Source organism: Mizuhopecten yessoensis, unplaced genomic scaffold (genome assembly GCF_002113885.1).
Source record: "Mizuhopecten yessoensis strain PY_sf001 unplaced genomic scaffold, ASM211388v2 scaffold716335, whole genome shotgun sequence".
In the NCBI taxonomy this organism is placed as follows: Eukaryota; Metazoa; Mollusca; class Bivalvia; order Pectinida; family Pectinidae; genus Mizuhopecten; species Mizuhopecten yessoensis.
Genome location: NW_018480065.1, coordinates 802,059 through 822,850, shown reverse-complemented (window position 1 = coordinate 822,850; position 20,792 = coordinate 802,059). Strand labels below are relative to the sequence as shown.

General features: G+C 37.6%; 2 protein-coding genes across 3 annotated transcripts; both read left to right on the top strand.

Moving 5' to 3' along the window:
- Positions 1–560: 560 nt before the first annotated feature.
- LOC110443267 (sulfotransferase family cytosolic 1B member 1-like) lies at positions 561–5,704 on the top strand. 2 transcript variants are annotated; one of them, XM_021487388.1, is made up of 6 exons: positions 561–646; positions 1,246–1,427; positions 2,496–2,816; positions 3,136–3,242; positions 4,323–4,494; positions 5,205–5,704. In XM_021487388.1, exons 2-6 carry the CDS (start codon positions 1,253–1,255, stop codon positions 5,312–5,314), a joined length of 885 nt encoding a protein of 294 aa, XP_021343063.1. In that variant the 5' UTR covers positions 561–646; positions 1,246–1,252; the 3' UTR covers positions 5,315–5,704. The 2 variants fall into 2 exon arrangements, with proteins under 2 accessions (XP_021343063.1, XP_021343065.1); XM_021487390.1 differs by lacking the exon at positions 561–646 and adding an exon at positions 729–830.
- Positions 5,705–8,917: 3,213 nt separating this feature from the next.
- Positions 8,918–19,032, top strand: LOC110443265 (sulfotransferase 1 family member D1-like). Its single transcript, XM_021487386.1, has 6 exons — positions 8,918–9,176; positions 14,527–14,725; positions 15,346–15,666; positions 16,178–16,281; positions 17,131–17,305; positions 18,626–19,032. Exons 2-6 carry the CDS (start codon positions 14,551–14,553, stop codon positions 18,739–18,741), a joined length of 891 nt encoding a protein of 296 aa, XP_021343061.1. The 5' UTR covers positions 8,918–9,176; positions 14,527–14,550; the 3' UTR covers positions 18,742–19,032.
- Positions 19,033–20,792: the final 1,760 nt, after the last annotated feature.

The following is a 20,792-nucleotide window of genomic DNA, read 5'->3' as shown; positions in this document are numbered from 1 at the left end:
GCATTTCACAATTATTTTATGTTTTTTAGCAAAAAAAAAGGTCCAAAACATTTTTCGCCTCGCTCCGCTCGGCGATAAATTTGATTCTACGCCCCCTCTTTCAAATATCCTAGAAACGCCCCTGCGAGCCATATTAAACCATTCTTTTAAACAGCTTCGACAATTATATATCTGTCTCAAATGCGTAAAGATTTGTACGGTGAAATATTGCTCCGTGAAATCAGCTGATTAATGATCACTTATAAGTGTTTTTTTGTATTGTAAAACGCTTTTTTCAGGGGCTAGTTCTGGCTTGATATGGCGCTACATGTACTGTACGTAAATACCAAATATCCCAAAATGAAAAGAAATAGAAAAAAATATGTTATATGTTTGAGCATGGTGGATTTAAACAAGAAACGAAATAGGAGTAGACTTACGCTTATATTTATCTATGACTTTAACTTTACATTGCTTATTCTGTCGAAGGCGTTCGTTTTAAATTCCTTTACTGCGAGTTGGAGAACAGTTAAGCCTCGGATTAAAAGCTAGCCTTACATGTCTATACACTGAAGAACCCTGAGTGCCTCTATTGATTGTAAAGGGCTAAGTCTGGTGTTTGTGTTGGCCTAGTGCTACGGTTCAGTATTTAGGACACTGCCTACAGGTATGTTGTGACGAACGACTCAGTCGTGTTCGGTAGACATGTATGATACCTACATTTGTATACATTGACTGTTTTATATACATACTAAAGTTATGTGATTTGCTTTCATGACGATAATTAATGATAAGCGCCATTCTTTGTCAGATGTGATGTACGTCACCTGAAACACTGATGTTATAGAAAAGTACATGTCGTATATATATATGTAATGCATATGAATATGTTGATCGCATTGTCGTAATTCTGATTTGCCATTATACATTTATACAGTATATAATAGATTATTATGGCAAGTTGTAAACATAATATGCACAATTTAATTAATATTGAGGAAAATAGAGAAACTGTTATATAATGATCGCCTATATATTTACTACAGGAAAGGGGAGTAACTGCTACACAAACAAGCAAACGTATTGGTGGCACTTCACTATTTAAATTGCTTATATACTACAACTAGCATCAATTTAGTTTGTTGTTGTTGTTGTTGTTGTTTTGTGGGTGTGTATGTGTGTTTCTAAAATACTGACCTCTAACCACTAGCATTTATTATAAACATATATACAGTTTGTATGTCTTTTATAAATTACACTACACAGGCCAGTCATGCCTGTTGTGCGGGTACCTGACGAAGCAGGACACACCCTGACACTCCTAGAGGTGGACGGTACCTACCGGGCCACCAGTAGATCGGTACCCGGCCACGAAAACGAGATCAGGTCTATACCAACATGGCAGGCACGTGATGATGACGTTCTGATTTGTTCCTATCCTAAATCTGGTGAGAATGAAATAAAGATATAATATCTAAATACAGCCATGTTGCTCTATTCATGTATGAATTAAAGTCAATAAACAGAAAACTGAAAATACAATGACAGGGTGTTACATACTGTATTTGGTTGGAGCTAGAGTTCTACATGTGTATGCGTGCAGTCCTGTACAACTTATTGTATAAATATAATAATATCAGTGATTTACATTTTTTTTTATGAATTCCTGACGGCGGTTCTGTATGAGAATCTTTGTACTTTCCCCGTTTACAGATAAATATTAACAATTAGCGATTGCGATATACCTCGAGTTAGTTTTTTCGGGAATTAACAATAAATACAAACGAAACTTAGGTAAGACTTTCATCTTTTTTTTTTTGTGTTAACCTGCGAAAAGAAATAAAACCACTTTACCTATACGTATTCGACTAATTGATAAATCTGATAAAATTTAAAGTCATTGTCCAGAAAATAGATTGTATGGGTTTGTTAGTGTGGAACTCTCTGGAAAAGAAGATGAAAAAGTCATGTTAAAGTATAGCCAAACAGTTCAACTGTAGTTTCTGACATATGCAGTAATTTCTCCGTTACTATATGTTCCATGACTATGACACGACTGAACCGGATTATTACTGTACCGTTCACCGGGTAACTAAGTTTGCTAGAGCAACCATATTTTAATCGGAGGTCAAGAGTACGAATCCTGGCCTGGCCTTTTTACAATATAAGTGTCAGAACCGCGTTGCTGGGCATTTTATCTTTAATAAATTTCCATTGAGGTTCCGTATATTGTGTTTCTTTTTAAAAATGATTTATTAAAGTTTTTACATTTCGGCAGAAAGGTTTCCGATTACAGCTTTTAGCAGCGGTACGGGGATCCTAACGTGTTTTTTTCTCTCTTCAGAATAACAGGAGAGTTCTTTAAACACATCTCATGCATATGACGGTATTAAATAAAACAGTGCATTAGGAACGCCATTAATTTTCTTGTATGTCAAATGGACATCTTTTACTATCATTGCTACTATACATAATTAACAAAAGTCCCATGAACTTGCTTATCCGTTTAATCCCAGGAACACATTGGATATGGGAAGTAGTGTCCATGCTGATGAGGAGTAAGGCCGAACGAGTCCCTGGTGTCAAAGAGTCGGCCATGTTGGAACTGATACCGCAATCCCGGTTTGATAACCTCCCGTCTCCGAGAGTTCTCAACACCCATCTCCAGTACGGACAGGTGCCCAAAGACATGCTCAACCGGAGGTGTAAAATACTTTACATGATCCGGAATCCCAAGGACATATCCGTTTCCTTTTTTAACCATCACACAAAACTTCTGGATTATGAATTCACGGGATCATGGGAACAATATCTGCCTAGATTTCTTCGAGGAGATGGTAACTTGTGTGCAAATTTTTAAATCAGTTTAAGTTGTTTTGGGATCATAATATGTCAAAACTCGGTAAAGACTATTATATAAATCTCTTATAACCGTCGACACTTCCCGTAAACGAGATGGAAAGTGCTGATGGTTCCCGCTTGTTCGTGATGAGAGAAAAAAAATTTGAACACGGCTGTAAATATTCTCTGGCGCTTTGCTCTTTACATAAGCTTAAACATATTCTATTTTTTTTTACAACTAATCACGCAAAATATATGTCACCTTATTAGATGTCCTATCAATATCACAATATATTTCATTGTCTATATTTTCAGTGGACTGCGGCAGCTGGTTTGATTTCACGCTCAGTTGGGAAAACTTCATCGTTCAAATTCCTGACTATCCAATCCTTGCCGTTTACTTCGAAGATATGAAGAATTCGGTAGGTTGATAAAAATACTTCCTCGGGAAAATAGCGTGACGCCCAGAGTCGCGTCCCTTCCCGTAGGGACGTAGTTTGTCTGCCATGGCGTCAATATTCAGATCAATAACAGATCATTTAGATACGTTTCACACACTAAAAACTTTTCAGACCAAATTCGTAAGAACCTATTTGCCTTAACTACATCTTGAAAAAAAATCGCGATGTAAATATGTTCTCATTAATTACTCGTGAATATTTATATGTAGAGTACATAGATATACCTATAAAGCCACTTCCAACGTGAAAATATCCACTTTGTGATGAATTTAAAGAGTCACATCGCGAAAAGTTCGACACGCGAGTATGTCCATTTCACAGTAGTTAGTAAACATTGTTAGATAACAGTTAGCCATGAAACAAACTGCTGAATTAAACGGTTCCTCGGTCGATTAATAACGCTACGTGAACAACAGAAATAAACGAGTGATCGCCATCAGCCATTGTTTGCAAGTCCCTTAACTATGTGGCATACTAAATATATTAGTCCCCTTTCCCTCAGAAATAGATCTCATAACCATGGTACGTCAATGTACGAGTTGTCTGTTGTGGTATAGTGCCTTAACCGTTTAGGATCCGTGTCCCACTGCACTGTGAGTTTTCGTAGATTTACAGAAGTCTTCCCTTAATTTCGTTTCGGAGACGCACCGAGTGATCATGACCAGGGAGCTCTGTCGGTAAGAGGGGTAGCATCAACCTGAAGTCCATGGTTTGAATCCCGGCGTAGCCCCACTTAACTTTTAGTTTCGGAACACTGTTGTTGTTTTTATTTAGCTTTGCCTTTATCATTCTTGTGGTTTGTTTCATGCAAGTTTCGCAGGGGATGGTTTCCTGCTAGAAATGAGTTATTACATGATACGCTGTATAGTCATGTCAGAAAAAGATGTACAATGCATAGAACTACAGTGTCTGCCAGGAGTACGGAAATCCTTAAATACCTTCCCTTTATCAAGTCATCTGTTTGATTTTTATCTTTTTCTATCGATAATTAAATGATAACTCTGCATGCTTTGATTTAATCATTCAATCTTTCCTTTCTAGAACCCGTTACGGGAGATTGAAAGAATAGCGGCCTTCCTGGAGGTACCGTGTGACGTCATGTTCCTAGAGCGCGTGGCCCAACTATGTAATTTTAACGAGATGAAGAGGGACAAAGAGCCATTGGAGGACGCAGAAGACTGGAGGGATGGCAAACCTGATATGTACCGCAAAGGTAACCAATCAGGATAGTGTTAGTTGCAGGCACTGTAAACAAATACCAGAGGTAGCCAATCATAATACGTGTTACTTATGTAAACAACCAATGACATCAGTAGCCAATTGTAAAGCAAGTTACAAATGAACTGGTGCAATACAGCCAATGGTAGACGTGCTTATTATAACAAATGTAATAAAATCAATGACACGCATACATGTAAAATAACATTCCCAGTATATACGCAGCCAATCGTAGCACATGAACAATGTACTTACGCCATAAAACAGTGACAGGTGGCGTAGTGGTTAACGAACTCGCTTTCCACCAAGGGACTCGATTCCCCGATCGATTATGAAAAATGTGTTGGTTCACATGCCCGACCACATAGGCTTTCACCTGGAAGTCCAGTTTCCTACAACAATAACATAAGCCTCTGCGCGCTTCAATCCGGGCCAAGGAGAGTGATTAATATAACTTAGAAAACTTATTTCACAATTTCTGTAAAATAAATAAAGTTATATATCTAAAATGTCGGAACGTAATCAAAACGCGCTGAGAGTAAACGGAATGAGTACATTTGTTAACAGTTATATAAATGCATACAATATGTAAGCATCTCATGATCAGTCGTAACTAGATTAGGTTTTTATCATATGATTGCATTGATATTTAAGAAGCCAGTATATTGAGTTGTCCGACTTTGATGAATGTTTTGTTACTTTCAGGAGTTGTTGGCGACTGGAAAAACTGGTTTACTGTCGGACAAAACGACCTGTTTGACAAAGTCTTCTCTGAACGAATGAAAAACTCGCAAACAAATGTACGATTTTCTTGATCGATATTCAAAATAAAGAGCTCGCGTGACACATGTCGACTGGGTGTACCGACAGCTCGGCCATAGAATTGACCAATCTACGTCATCATGACGTATATCGCTTCATATGTAGGCAATGTACATGCAGGTGCATGAATATGTTTTTAGCAATTAGTTTCAGAGATATCGGTATTATCACTACTGATACGTCACAAAGTAAAACTATTCGAGATGCACGGCCAGCACTGGATAGTTAACGATACAGTTAATAATCCCCGCCGATTACTGGTGTTAATGTGTTTTCAGGGTAATATAATTGCCTATTAAATGACAGCGTTTTTGGTTTTTTGTTATTCATGTTTTTCAATAGAAACTACCAGCACTGTCCCCGTACATACTTATACTGTACATTCACATATAACGTACAAGTCATGATTTTACAGATTTATTTAAATGTCTACTCAGTTGACTTATGAACCTTCCCTGAATAGGGGGCCTTCTGCTGTTACCAAAACCTACCATTTATTTATTATACAATTATGGACTTTTGTGCTGGTGAATATGATGCGATATATTTACCAGCACAAAAACCCATAATTGTTTTATTATATGCTTCAACAATAAGATACAAAGAAGTCAAGGTTCTCAATGTAAAGTTTCGCCAGGGTTGAATCCAACAGTTCGGCATCGTAGCTTTCGAAACTATCGTCAGGGTTATTTCCCTTAAGATAAGCGTGGAGGACACGCACTGTATGCTCGGTTGCATTTTTGTGTTAACATCATCTTTATCTTCGAGTCGTTTTTGGACATTTTTCTGAGTTTCTTCTGTTGTTGTCTGACAGATCGTGTTCCGGTCCTGTTACCACTAAATACTGACCCTGTTACCACTAAATACCGGTCCTGTTACCTCTACATACTGGTCCTGTAACCACTAGATACCGACCATGTTACCTCTAAATACTGGTCCTGTAACCACTAGATACCGGCCATGTAATCACTCGATCTCGATCCTGTAACCAACAGATACGGGTCCTATTACCATTAAATACTGATCCTGTAACTAATAGAGACTGGTTCTGTTACCACTAAATATCGGTCATATTACCACTAGATACATGTCCTGTAACCACTAAATACTGGTCCTGTTGACACTAGATTCCGTTCCTGCTACCATTAAATACTTGTCCTGTTATCACTAGATACCGGTCCTGCTACCACTAAATACTGGTCCTGTAATTACTAGATACCGGCCATATACAGGATGTAACCATTACATGTATGTACCGACCTTGACAACTAGATACCGGCCATGTAATCACTCGATTTCGGTTTTGTAACCACCAGATACGGGTCCTGTTACCACTAAATACTTGTTCTCTAATCACTCGATAACTGTCGTGTTACCACGATATACTGGTCTTGTTGCCACTAGACACCGGTCCTGTTACCACTAGATACCGGTTCTGTTACCACTAAAAAACTGGTCATGTTACAGCTAGATACATGTCCTGTAACCACTAAATACTGGTCATGTTACCACTAGATACCGGCCATGTAACCACTAGATACCGACCTTGACCACTAGATACCGGTCATGTAATCACTCGATTTTGGTCCAGTAACCACCAGATACCTGTCCTGTTACCACTAGTTACTGATTATGTAATCACTAGACGCAAGCCATGTAACCACTAGATACCGTCCTTGACCACTAAATACCGGCCATGTACAAAATGTAATCACTCGATTTCGGTCCAGTAACTACCAGATACCTGTCCTGTTACCACTAGATACCTGTCCTGTGACCTCTAGATCCTGGTCCTGTTACCACTAAATATTGGTTCTGTTAACAGAAGATACCGGTCCTGTAATTACTCGATACTGGTCCTGCGACTACTAAATATAGGTCCTGTTACCACTAGATACCGGTCATGTTACCACTAGATACCGGTCCTGTAACCACTAGATACCGGTCATGAAACCACTAGGTACCTGTCATGTAACCACTAGATATCGGTCCTGTAACCTCTAGATATCGGTCATGTTACCACTAGATACCGGTCCTGTAACCACTAGATACCGGTCATGTTACCACTAGATACCGGTCCTGTAACCACTAGATACCAGTCATGTTTCCACAAGATACCGGTCCTTTTACCACTAAATACTGACCCTGTAACCACTAGATACTGGTTCTGTTACCACTAGATACTGGTCCTGTTATACATTTACCATAAGATACCGGTCATGTTACCACTAGATACCGTCCTGTTACCACTTAATACTGATCCTGTAATCACTAGATACCGGTTATGTTACCACTAGATACCGGTCCTGTAACCACTAGATACCGGTCATGTTACCACAAGATACCGGTCCTGTAACCACTAGATATCGGTCCTGTAACCACTAGGTACCGGTTCTGTTACCACTAGATACCGGTCATGTTACCACTAGATACCGGTCCTGTAACCACAAGATACCGGTCCTTTTACCACTAAATACTGATCATGTAACCACTAGATACTGGTTCTGATACCACTAGATAATGGTCCTGTTATACATTTACCCCAATATACCGGTCCTGTTACCACTAGATACCGTCCTGTTACCACTTAATACTGATCCTGTAACCACTAGATACCGGTCCTGTTACCACTAGATCCTTGAATCGTTACCATTAGATACCGAACGTTTTAACTCCAAATACTTGCCATTTTACTCATTTAAATATCGGACTAAGTTACAAATGTTATGATAATATCTATTTAAACTGCATAATATTTCATGTTAAAGTCAAAACAAAAATAGCAAATGAACTTTCGGTTTACAATACATGTTTTTTTTCGTATTTAGCGTGCAATGTCAGTTTTAAGACATTAATTATGGTGTATTTTATAGTTGACGGTGTTTTTTTCTACAGTTGGAAAGATGATGAAAACATACGTTCATATATTATGCAACTCCTTTATATATTTTGTTTTATGATCTGGGACAGATAATAAATGCATATTTTAAAACACACACGAACATGCTCGAAGTGTAATCTAAATGTTGAGAAAGCATATGGCCCTGCATTCGTACACGTCGTGTTTGTACAGTGGGAGCGATGATAAGATATGCGGGTGACTGGTGTGTACAAAGTGTCAAGCTGAGGTAAGCCTAGGGTCGACCGAGGATACTGGAAAAACAAGAGGTTCGAGGGGCCCGTACCCGTACACCTGTATTTTATTTTCGTCTTGCAATGTCATTAGGTGTTACTATTTTAGTAGCGATATAAACAGTACGAATTTAATCAGCATATATCTCGAGGCATTTTCTGGTGTATACATGTTAGAATTATCATGTATACAAGACGTTTCAGAGGCTATAGTCAACACCAGGCAAAAACTTAAATCCCCAAAGATTGTGTTTATTCGAGTATACATGTACAGCAGGTAGCAGTTAGCAATTTTGTAGAACTACAATTAAAGAACATATACGTACGCACTTCAAAAATGTGTCAACACTTCAACTGTATTTTTGTTTTACATCATGTGGTAAACAGCAGGACGTTCCAGATTTTACCTTTTTATTTAACTCGGAACGTCAGCTTGAATAAATTATTATTAGTGGATGGTTGTACTATGATACCGGTAATAGGTACATTGTTTTGTTATATTGTACGATCTTTGGTTGATGAAAAACGCATCTGACAGTCGTTATTATGGTACGGTTGGTGACGTGTAGACCTAATATTTAAGTATTAGTTACACAATTATTCTAACCGGCCTCTCCCCACACTTATCTCAACTTTAATCTTCCAGTACAGCCTTCCCCGTCGAGGGCCCCCAACCACAGCCTCGATTTGCGTTTGGTTCAGCTACAGCGCAGCACCAGTTTGGTAAGTTACTCATTGTATGTTATCAAGTTGCGATCTTGCAAGAAGTTTTATTCACATTACAGTTATTGTTTTGCCTTCCTTACCAACTTTGTTGTTGATCCGTACAGCTACCGCTTAAGTTTTATACATGTATATAAACGACCAATGTATAATCCAACTGATAATGTCCCATATATATATGGCTATAGTAATTCGTGTACAGACTGGCCATATCTACGGGGCACCTATCATTATTTACCAGCGCTAACATACGAAAGGACAGGTCAGGCCGATACGTCCGCCACAGTGCCCAGGAACGTCCCAGAATACGACCACTAATATCGTACACTTACACATTATACTATAGTCGGCTTCTAAAGGACAATGATTCAATGAGAATCTTTTTAAGTTGAGGTACACATTGCGTACTTCAGTCAGGTAGTGTATACACCAATATCGTCAGTAAGCCTATATAGCTTTAAATGACAGTTACGCCGCGCAGTGCATAAAACGGATTTACGCCGCGCAGTTCATAGAACGGATTTGTAAATAGAAAAACGCTGTCATTATTTCGCAGCATATCAGCCTTCAACATGTCCTTAAAGTTTCTTGTTCCACTGCAGATAAAACGATAGAGAGTTCCACATTTTTTTCATAGTTCCGCTCCTTAGGGTCGTTTTAGATATAAATGCAGTAGGGATTTTGCTAGAGAACTACCGATTAATCAGGATAATATGACCGGAGGTCGAGGGTTCGAAAATATTATCATGAAATCCAAACAATATTGAATGAATAGGGATCTACAGTCTTTAAACGTATGGTCTAAAACTTGGTTGGTAACATTTAATCCAGACAAAACCGAGGTGATATGTATTTCTAATTCTATCGATCGACATAGATGAAGATTTTAGATTTGAAATTTGATGGAAAAGACTGAAATTTTACAGACCATCATAATTAGCATCTGGGAGTAGTTTTTAATTCAAGCGCAAAGTGTGTGTGTGTGGGGGGGGGGGGGTAGAATATGGGAGGGTTGTACTAAATTTGAATCAGAAATATTAGAGAAAGCCCAAAGAGATGCTGCTCGAATTATATCCGGTCTTCCTTCATATGCCCGTACATTTTAAAACAGGTTTAGAAACTCTTTCTAATCGTTGAAAACGTAGAAAAACTCCAACTTTTATATAGAATGCAAAACAACCTAACTCCAGATTATTTAAACGATCTCCTGCCACCTACTTTTGCAGAAAATAACAGGTACACTCTTAGAAATAACAGTGATTATAGAGTTCCTCTATTTGGGACTTTTCTTACAAATCTTCCCTTTATACCTTCCACTCTTCGTAGCTGGAACTCGATAGATCTATTAGTACGATCGTTGTCCTCTTTACATTTATTTAAAAACTCTCTTACCTCAAATGTACAAGTATCCCCTCCTATCTACTTCAGTTTTGGAGAACGTAAATTAAATATTATACATACTAAACTGAGGCACAATTGACGTTTCCTTAAGTATGACCTTTACAGATTTAATCTTGTCGAGGGTCCATTTTGCATCTGTGGACATCCATGTGAGAATACCTGTCATTTTTTCAACATTTTAGCAATGAAAGGCGTATTTTGTTTCAAAATTTGAATGCCTTAGGTATAGATTTAAATTTAAAGATTCTTTTGTTTGGCAATCCAATTCTTTCTGTAGACCTTAACTCTTACGTTTTTATACATGTGCATAACTTCATCAAATCCAGCAAATGATTTTGAATGGTGCTTTTTTAAAGTTGTGTATTTGTACCTGTATGAATTTGATATATATATCTACTTCATGTTTATGCCTATTATCATTGTTGACATGTAATTGAAAATGTATGACGGGAGAAGGCTGTGATCAGTTGTGAAAACAGGTGCCCAATCCTTTGTTCAATTTTATTGGCAATACATATGTTTAAAGTAAAGAGGGTTCGAACACATGGACGTGGGTATCGGTTACAGTTGGTATTTGTGACCTATCCTGTTGGACGTGTGTATTGGTTATAGTTGGTATTTTTGGACCTACCCTGTTGGACGTGGGTATTGGCTACAGTTGGTATGTTTGGACCTATCCTGTTGGACGTGTGTATTGGTTACAGTTGGTATTTTTGGACCTATCCTGATGGACGTTGGAATTGGTTACAGTTGGTATTTTTGGACCTACCCTGTTGGACGTGGGTATTGGCTACAGTTGGTATGTTTGGACCTATCCTGTTGGACGTGTGTATTGGTTACAGTTGGTATTTTTGGACCTATCCTGATGGACGTTGGAATTGGTTACAGTTGGTAATTTTGGACCTACCCTGTTGGACGTGGGTATTGGCTACAGTTGGTATGTTTGGACCTATCCTGTTGGACGTGGCTATTGGTTACAGTTGGTATTTGTGACCTATCCTGTTGGACGTGTGTATTGGTTATAGTTGGTATTTTTGGTTATAGTTGGTATTTTTGGACCTATCCTGTGGACGTGGATATTGGTTATAGTTGGTATTTTGGACCTATCCTGTTGGACGTGGGTATCGGTTAAAGTTGGTATTTTTGGACCTATCCTGTGGACGTGGATATTGGTTATAGTTGGTATTTTTGGACCTATCCTGTTAGACGTGGGTATGGGTTACAGTTGGGATTTTTGGACCTATCTTGTTGGACGTTGGTATTGGTTACAGTTGGTATTTTTAGACCTATCTTGTTTGACGCGGGTATTGGTTACAGTTGTTATTTTTGGACCTACCCTGTTGGACGTGGGTATTGGCTACAGTTCGTATTTTTGGACCTATCCTGTTGGACGTGGGTATTGGTTACGGTTGGTATTTTTGGGCCTATTCTGTTGGACGTGGATATTGGTTACAGATGGTATTTTTGGACCTATCCGGTTGCACGTTGTAATAGGTTATAGTTGGTATTTTTGGACCTATTCTGTTGGAAGTGGATATTGGTTACAGTTGGTATTTTTGGACCTATCCGGTTGCACGTTGTAATTGGTTATGTGGGTATTGGTTACAGTTGTTATTTTTGGACCTACCCTGTTGGACGTGGGTATTGGCTACAGTTCGTATTTTTGGACCTATCCTGTTGGACGTGGGTATCGGTTAAAGTTGGTATTTTTGGACCTATCCTGCGGACGTGGATATTGGTTATAGTTGGTATTTTTGACCTATCCTGTTGGACGTGGGTATTGGTTATAGTTGGTATTTGTGACCTATCCTGTTGTACGTGTGTATTGGTTATAGTTGGTATTTTTTACCTATCCTGTTGGACGGGTGTATTGGTTATAGTTGGTATTTTTGGACCTACCCTGGTGGACGTGGGCATTGGTTACAGTTGGTATTTTTGGACCTATTCTGTTGGATGTTGTAATTGGTTATAGTTGGTATTTTTGGGCCTATTCTGTTGGACGTGGATATTGGTTACAGTTGGTATTTTTGGACCTATCCGGTTGCACGTTGTAATTGGTTATAGTTGGTATTTTTGGACCTATTCTGTTGGACGTTGTAATTGGTTATAGTTGGTATTTTTGGACCTATCCTGTTGGACGTTGGAATTGGTGACAGTTGGTAATTTTGGACCTATCTTGTTGGACGTGGATATTGGTTACAGTTGGTATTTTTGGACCTATCCTGTTGGACGTGGGTATTGGTTATAGTTGGTATTTTTGGACCTACCCTGTTGGACGTGGGTATTGGTTACAGTTGGTATTTTTGGACCAACCCTGTTGGACGTGTGTATTGGTTACGGTTGGTATCTTAAGACCTATCCTGTTGGACGTGGATATTGGTTATAGTTGGTATTTTTGGACCTATCCTGTTGGACGTTGGTATTGGTTACAGTTGGTATTTTTGGACCTATCCTGTTGGACGTGGGTATTGGTTACAGTTGCGATGTTTGGACCTATCCTGTTGGACGTGGATATTGGGTATAGTTGGTATTTTTGGACCTACCCTGTTGGACGTTGGAATTGGTTACAGTTGGTATTTTTGGACCTATCCTGTCGTAATACAGTCGTTGATTGTAAGATTTAATCGAAAATGATTTATTGAAATTTAGCTGTGCCATAACGTTAAAATTGGCAGTGGAATAAGGTACCTTTTTTAATAAATGTGCGTCAATATCTATGACACATTTTCATTATTTACTATCAATCATTCGTTAAAAGCTTTTAATTATTTCCAATCATCCGATGTTACAAACCTCCTAGTGAGATATGATATAATACAACACTACATGTTTATGTTTGTAGAAAGGCCAGACGGAACTTTGATAAAGTGTGTAACATGTTTTTTCCGAGTAACATATTATTGCGAGCTTTGATGTTAAATATAAATTCACTAAAATACAAAAATCGATTAAATATCAACTTATCTATGTTTCGCTCCGACACACACGGATTTTCATGGATTAACATGACATCGACATTGTGTAGTTCACATTTTGATCCACATCAAACATTGCTGATTTGTGTGTTGATAGATTTCGGCTGTGGTAACTTCGTTTACTACCGAAGCGTGTCATTTTAAAAGGGAAATGCAATCGATTTGTTAAAAAATGCGTAAACTGCGTGTATATATCTAGTCCAAAATAAACCATAGCAGAATGTTTCAACAGTCAAACGCATAGTTCTTTTTCAAAGGTACAGCACCGCTAAACTTCGCTCTCTATTTCTTTTTAGCAGAATGAAACTTCCATTTCTGTTTTGTCCTACATAATGTTACGGATGTCCCAATGTGCCCCTTTAAAATAACATTTCCTGTCAAATTTTGGCACGCTCCTTCTGCTTTTATGATTATTTTTGTTAAATGTCTTTTTATAAGTGAATTATAAAATCGTTTAGCAAACCAAGTGACGACATAGATCATTATCAATAATTAAGACGAAAACGCGTCTATGGTGTAACCATTACCTCTGACCCAGTCAAACACATAGTCGTCGCCTGGTTAGTAGCCGGAAAACGGCTTCGCGCACTTATACTTGACATACATGTAAGTCTTTGGAATTTTAAATCTGTTTATACCAATATACTTGTAATATTGATGAAATTGTATGATTTCAATTTTAACCGGTTTTTTTCAGCATGGTGAATTTTATCAAAAAATATCAGTTGCTTAACCTCTATACATTTTTGTTATATTCCCTACATTCCCTTTTTACCAAAACCAAAAGTCAAGGGAAAACAATCTTTTTAAGGAAGGGTACGAACTCGATCTAATAAAATGTTCGTCCTTATGTACCAAATTTAGCAAAGCAGGTCACGACCAATCAGATTGCAGGACAATTGTAAGCCATGTTAAAAACATGATTAACCACAATAAAAACGGGACTAGTTGTTTATATGACTGTTTTCTTTCAGTGCCTTTCACCTTCACCTTTAAAGATGCCTTCGAAGAAGTTACCAGACAATGCCGGGACGTCCGTTACGGTAATGGATCTGGACGGCTACTATCTCCCGACATTCAATGAACTGAAAAATCACGAGGAAGAACTGCGCTCCATTCCTGATTGGCAGGCAAGAGATGACGACCTCATGATTTGTACCTATCCAAAATCAGGTATGTTTTGTACATATTTAAAACCAGGGTTATCTCTCGGATGTCGAAAGACATTTTGTTCTGGGGAGCAACCGATCTATCTGATGTGAAGTATTCCTTACCATGGTGTACATTACATTTAACCTATCAATATCAATTGCTCCAGTAAATGGCTACGGTAGCATATTTAGCACCTGGTTGAAAACAATTACAATTATTAATCTGTCCAGAAATATTAACAATCTGTCCAAGTCGAGTTTCGTTTTGTTCTCTCATGTCCGAAGTACGCTTCCGTACATGACATGTGGGCGACTTATGTAGAATGTATCCAATGCATGATAGGATATGTTCTTAGTTTATTTATAACGGACATTGCAGAGATCAAAATTGAACAACTGCTCAGCTAGCAACCATATTGAACTTTCTCTCGTTTTCACTATTTTCTGTCTTTGTTGTCTCCCTTTGTACGGCGAGTGGAACTGGGTGAGGTAATGGAGTGTGTTGTTAGCTGCTTAAAACTCCAAATAACAAATAAATATCAACAGTTTTCAATTTACAAATTACACCATACATATATGCCTGTCTTTAAGACGTACTATACATAAGCAACTGTTATCGATGTATCGTGTTTCATTCTATAGGTACTCACTGGATATGGGAGATCGTTAGTATGCTGGTGAAGAAGAAGGCGGAACGGGTCTCTGCTGTCAAGGAGACGGCCATGCTGGAAATTATGGCAAAAGCTACTCTTGACAACATGCCGTCCCCCCGTGTTCTCAATAGCCACGTGTATTTTGAGTATCTGCCAAAGGACTTTGCCAAAAGGAGGTGTAAGATCATTTATGCGATGCGTAATCCTAAAGACGTGGCTGTGTCTTTTTTCAACCACCATAGTAAAATATGTGAATATGAATTCTCGGGAACATGGGAAAACTACGTCCAAAGATTCTTAAAAGGAGACGGTAAATATTGAGTTTAGGATATCTGTATGTCGATTTTGAGCCATATTGCCATTTACATGTACATAATACATAAATGTAGTCATATGACAATACCATATCGCGAAAAGTTCAATTACGTAATACAACCACGATCCTAGCAAACACTTAAAAAATACATGTATAATGTAATATGGTCATTCCGTTAAAATTACTAGAAAACAATGAAAGATGGATTGATACACGTTCAGTATGTTAAGCATTCTTTTTCTTTATTTTCATGTTGTTATGAATATGATATGACGAGTAGACACTATGTATGAGGCAATCTCATTGTTTTTATACGCATCACATTCCCCTCTCGATATATATATACCGTACGTTATAAGAGGGGTATGTCGTTTCGGAGTGAAGACAGCTCACCATTACTAAGTCACGCGAGACGTGTGCTACACCTTTGTTAATTACCAATGCGTTGAATGCAATACTTTTGTTAAACTGAATTTACGTTGTCTTTAATAATTTCATTCAACAGTCGACTATGGAACTTGGTTCGACTACACGCAAAAGTGGGAAAAATTCATGGCGGACAACCCAGAGTACCCAATTTTTATGACGACTTACGAGGACATGAAACAGGTAACAATATATGGTTCCATGTATAACGTCGACCCGGCGAACGGTGTTTAGTATTACTCCAGGTGGTTTTAGGCCTTCTATCGTTATTTTTAATATGGTAGTTTCACTAGCGATGCTGGTAATTTATAAAAAAAAAAAAAATTGGAAACCACGCACTTAGTCAATGGAATGCCTATATGCTTTACTAGCAAAGAAAAACAATTGTTTGATGAAACCGGATAAGAGACTGGCTCCGTAAGGTAATCTATAACATGAGAGATTAAATATTTTACGAAGAATAATTTTCGTTAATTTTCCTTGATGATTTTGACGAAATGTATCTGCGAACACCAAAACTAATATATGACCCCTCTCCTCCTCCCCAGTTTTTTGTGATAGATGTATGCCTGCTCATGGTCAACAATCTATTATACATGAAAATGTTTTCATTGAAGTTAGATCAGACGAAATATATGCCCACCTTCCTACACCTCTCTCCTCCTTAAACCCAATAAATCTCGTTTCGTCCTCTTTTTAGCATTAGTATCGGATGCATGTACCTTTGAGCCTTGCTTACCAGCTACGACTAATCCGGTTGTCCAACCATCAAGCCAGTATTTAAGGCGACAGAATGACACTCTAAACGTACGATGTTGTCGCATTAGTTCAGTTCACTCACAATGTCACTGAAAGTCTATTGGTACAAAATAATTAAAGGAATTATCAGCACCTAGATGTATACCCCCACGCATATTTTGAAAAGATAATCTTCTGAGAATCGTCTGGTCAGCATCATGTATTGGAATGTTTGTCCCTAACACATGAGTACCACACAACTGATGGTTCACACATCTGTCTGTGTGTTTGTAGGACCCCCTCCGACAGGTGACACGGATCGCCAAGTTCCTTGAGATAGATTGTGACCAAGCTTTCCTCCAGGAGGTCACCGACCTCTGTCAGTTTGACCGCATGAAGAAGGAGAAGGATGCTCTAGGAGAGCAGGTCGACGCCTGGAAGGACGGTGTGCCCGGGATGTATCGAAAGGGTGAGACACCTATCCTTAATATTAAGTGCGCTTCAATGGGTACATCAAGTGGACAACCTCTTAAACAGCTCATTGCTTCTCATCGTTGAGTAAAGCAGAGGTTAACGATTGAAGTAGTGCAATGCAGTAGTTGATCTACGAATTTTTCGAAATCTGAAAACTCCACTCTCGAGACAGGCATCTTCTCTACACTCTTGGCCGAGTATGTCATGATAAAATTGAAGTTACTGCGCCACTTTTGCATATGATTTAAGTATACTAGTTTGATAATTTGATTTACATCAATAGATCGCGTGGCAGAATATAACAGTAAACACACTGGCATTGAAGTGTGATGTCACTTCTTTTTACTCTTCAAATGACAGATATCAGCTTAGCTCTTGCTCATATTTAGCCCACCATTATCAGATGGTGGGTTATTCAAATCACCCTTTTTTCTTGGTCCGTTGTCCGTCCGCCCTTAAACAAAAATATGTTATGCTATTTTTCAGATCATTGTGGAGGGATCTTTCTCACATTTCACATAAAGGTTCCTTATGGGCCCTTATTATGCAAATCGAATTATTATGCAAGATGTGCAATCTTGGATTTTGAGAGTTGAAGATTGTTAGCACTATTTCTAAGAAATTGCAGGAGGGATCTATCTCAAATTTTATATGTATGTTTTCCATTAGTCCCCTGTTAAAATACCCTTGTCCTAATTGGAATTCATCCTTCATCGACAGTTCTGCTTATTATGTAATAATTACAACCTTTTAGCATTTTGCATATAGTTATACAATTCTTACATTGAATAAAATAACTTTTGTCATAGTAACAAATAACATATGACATTAAGAGGTTTAAGTTAATGTACAAGATCCCCGTTTAGGATTTCAAACCTGTTAACGGTTAATAGTATATGTAAAGAAAATGAAGAGCAAATAAAGTAAAATATCATCTTCTGTATATCACATAAAGATCATTTTCTGGAGGGCGCCAAGATCCTTCTTGTTGATAACTGAAATTAATCAAATAGCTAACCGCATGCTTTTTATTTTGTTATAACATATTCAAGAATATAGAGAAGAGATATCAATGGCGGAACCCGTAAATAAATTTCGAAGTTGTATCAAAGATGAAACAAATAACACGTGTCATCATTTTATACCAATAAATCTACCACTTGAATGTTGAATAATACCGAAATGTATATGCAATAATCAAGGATCGGATTTTAACGTTAATGTTTTGAATACTGCAATTTGAAAACACAATATTATAGCTATACATCATAAGGATAAAACACTGCCAATATAAGATTTGTCTCATTGTTTCCAGGACAGGTTGGAGACTGGAAGAACTGGTTTACGGTGGCGCAGAGTGAACTTTTTGATCGTGTTTACCAGGAACGAATGAAAGACTCGAAGGTTCAACCAAGATTTACGTTATCTTAATGATAACACGTGCATATTTTTTATAGACAAGCTACTGATGTTGAGACGGCATTGATTTAATATTGCAAATCTGTTATCAGCTACAATATACGTATACAGATATATGTAATATCCGAGTGAAAAACCTAATATCAACGACAAAATCCCATATACTACTGAATCCATATTGATTTATGTTTGTAGGATACGAATTAGTTAAAATACCTTAATTGGAGGCGCGGTAGTCTAGTGGTAGGACGCCGGGCTCGTGACCGAAGGGTTGCGGGTTCGAGTCACGGCACGGCACTGTGTTGTATCTTTGAGCAAGATACTTTACTCCGCTTGTTTCAGTGTACTCAGCTGTAAATGTGTACGTGGTTGGGTAGTGCTAGAATTGTTGAATGCTAGCTGTTAGCGCCGAAATGGCAGCTTCGGCTGTATGCTCCTCAGGGAGTTGAGAAAGGTATTGGCTGGTTGCAAAGGCCTTAAAACCACGGATGATAATTTGTGAACCGCTTTGAGACGACCTACGATCTAGGTTGTGATAAAGCGGTATAAAGAACCTCGAATATTTATTATTATTATTATTATTATTATTATTATACTTGGAAAATTAAGTAATTGCAACTGTAATTACATTACGATGTCAAATATAAATTTTGATAACCTTACATAACCACTCTTATGTTTTCAAACTTCCGACACTCATTGGATTACATTGCTACTTTTGTTGTTGTTATCCACTGGTGTCCCAATGAGCATAATATCATTTGTCAACCTTTGAGTTACGTCGTCACATAACCATGCTCTGCTGCGACATTTTCCATTATCACGTTATAATCCACGACAATTTTTCTCCAATCAGAAACAATAATCATGCTCATTACTGGTGATTACTGGTTATATTGTTCACCTTGCTCTAATTAGTTAATTTTCATTTTTTGAAACTTAACCAACTCGATCGACTTAGGGAACTTGTATGTTTACATTGTCGCAAATGTTTCCTTGCCTCATAAATAATAAAAAGTATAATGTTGCCTCTCTAAATAAAGGCAAACCAATTATTATGTTTCTAGTAGGTCTTGATGGAAGGAGGTTGTGTCAAATTATGTCTACATTAGTGGCATGGGTCATGCATATATTTTATCTTAATATTTATGTATACTGTAATGTTTATTGTGATGTATTGACACTAAATCTGTTTTGTATTAACATAATCATGTATTTTGAAATAGTAATTTTGGTGCTGTTCGTTACGTCACTACAATGGTTTCGTCAAAATCATAACGTTGGAGACAGCTGGCTGCTAAGGTATAGTTTCTATTTGTCTTGTCTGTTCAATGTACTGAGGTTTACCCACAGTGTGAAGAACAAAACCGAGATATACTAAGATTAGATTTCACCAATCATAACTGGTCGACGTCTTCTCACGTGTAAGATTCCCGTCTTTCCCGATCGAGAGGTTCAGCGCAACAGGCTTGGGAATTTCAATATATAAGTTATCTTAAGTAAGGCAAGGTCGGAGGTTCAAAGTTATGCTACTGAAAATTGTTACAAATGATATAATATTTTTTATATAGAAACGCAGTTCCTTTATTGGGGTTATCATGTGTATATGAATTAATTCTTATGAAATATTTATGATGATAAATAAATAAAATCACTATATAAAGAAGTGTTCCTTGACCATTTCTTACATTCCATTGTATCACCTTGGACAAATATTATATACTAAATCTATCAGATTTGCAAATTCCGAAATCAAATCAAAGCACGTAGCTTTATGGTACGGAATAGAGCGATTCATGGACATTTTAACTAAATTATTTCAAAACATGTATATTTAATTTTTTATACTTTTGCATTTGTTAACGGCATATGCATTTATACATATATAGTTTTGATTAATTAAATACATTTAATAATTATATATGATCATTTCAAAATTGATCATCTAACTTGACATGACTGAGGACACTAAGGTAATCTTGTAACGAAAACTGATTTCTAGAAATACTGTACCATATGCATTCATATCTCAAGTGTTTTGAAACACTGAACAGAGTGGGCGT

Bases quoted from the DNA above. Each gene is read 5' to 3' on its own strand.
- LOC110443267 (XM_021487388.1), top strand. From the start codon at position 1,253: ATGCCTGTTGTGCGGGTACCTGACGAAGCAGGACACACCCTGACACTC. The intron at 1,428-2,495 runs GTGAGAATGAAA...GTTTAATCCCAG, and splicing joins TTGTTCCTATCCTAAATCTG to GAACACATTGGATATGGGAA. The intron at 3,243-4,322 runs GTAGGTTGATAA...TTTCCTTTCTAG, and splicing joins TCGAAGATATGAAGAATTCG to AACCCGTTACGGGAGATTGA.
- LOC110443265 (XM_021487386.1), top strand. From the start codon at position 14,551: ATGCCTTCGAAGAAGTTACCAGACAATGCCGGGACGTCCGTTACGGTA. The intron at 14,726-15,345 runs GTATGTTTTGTA...TTCATTCTATAG, and splicing joins TTGTACCTATCCAAAATCAG to GTACTCACTGGATATGGGAG. The intron at 15,667-16,177 runs GTAAATATTGAG...TTCATTCAACAG, and splicing joins AAGATTCTTAAAAGGAGACG to TCGACTATGGAACTTGGTTC.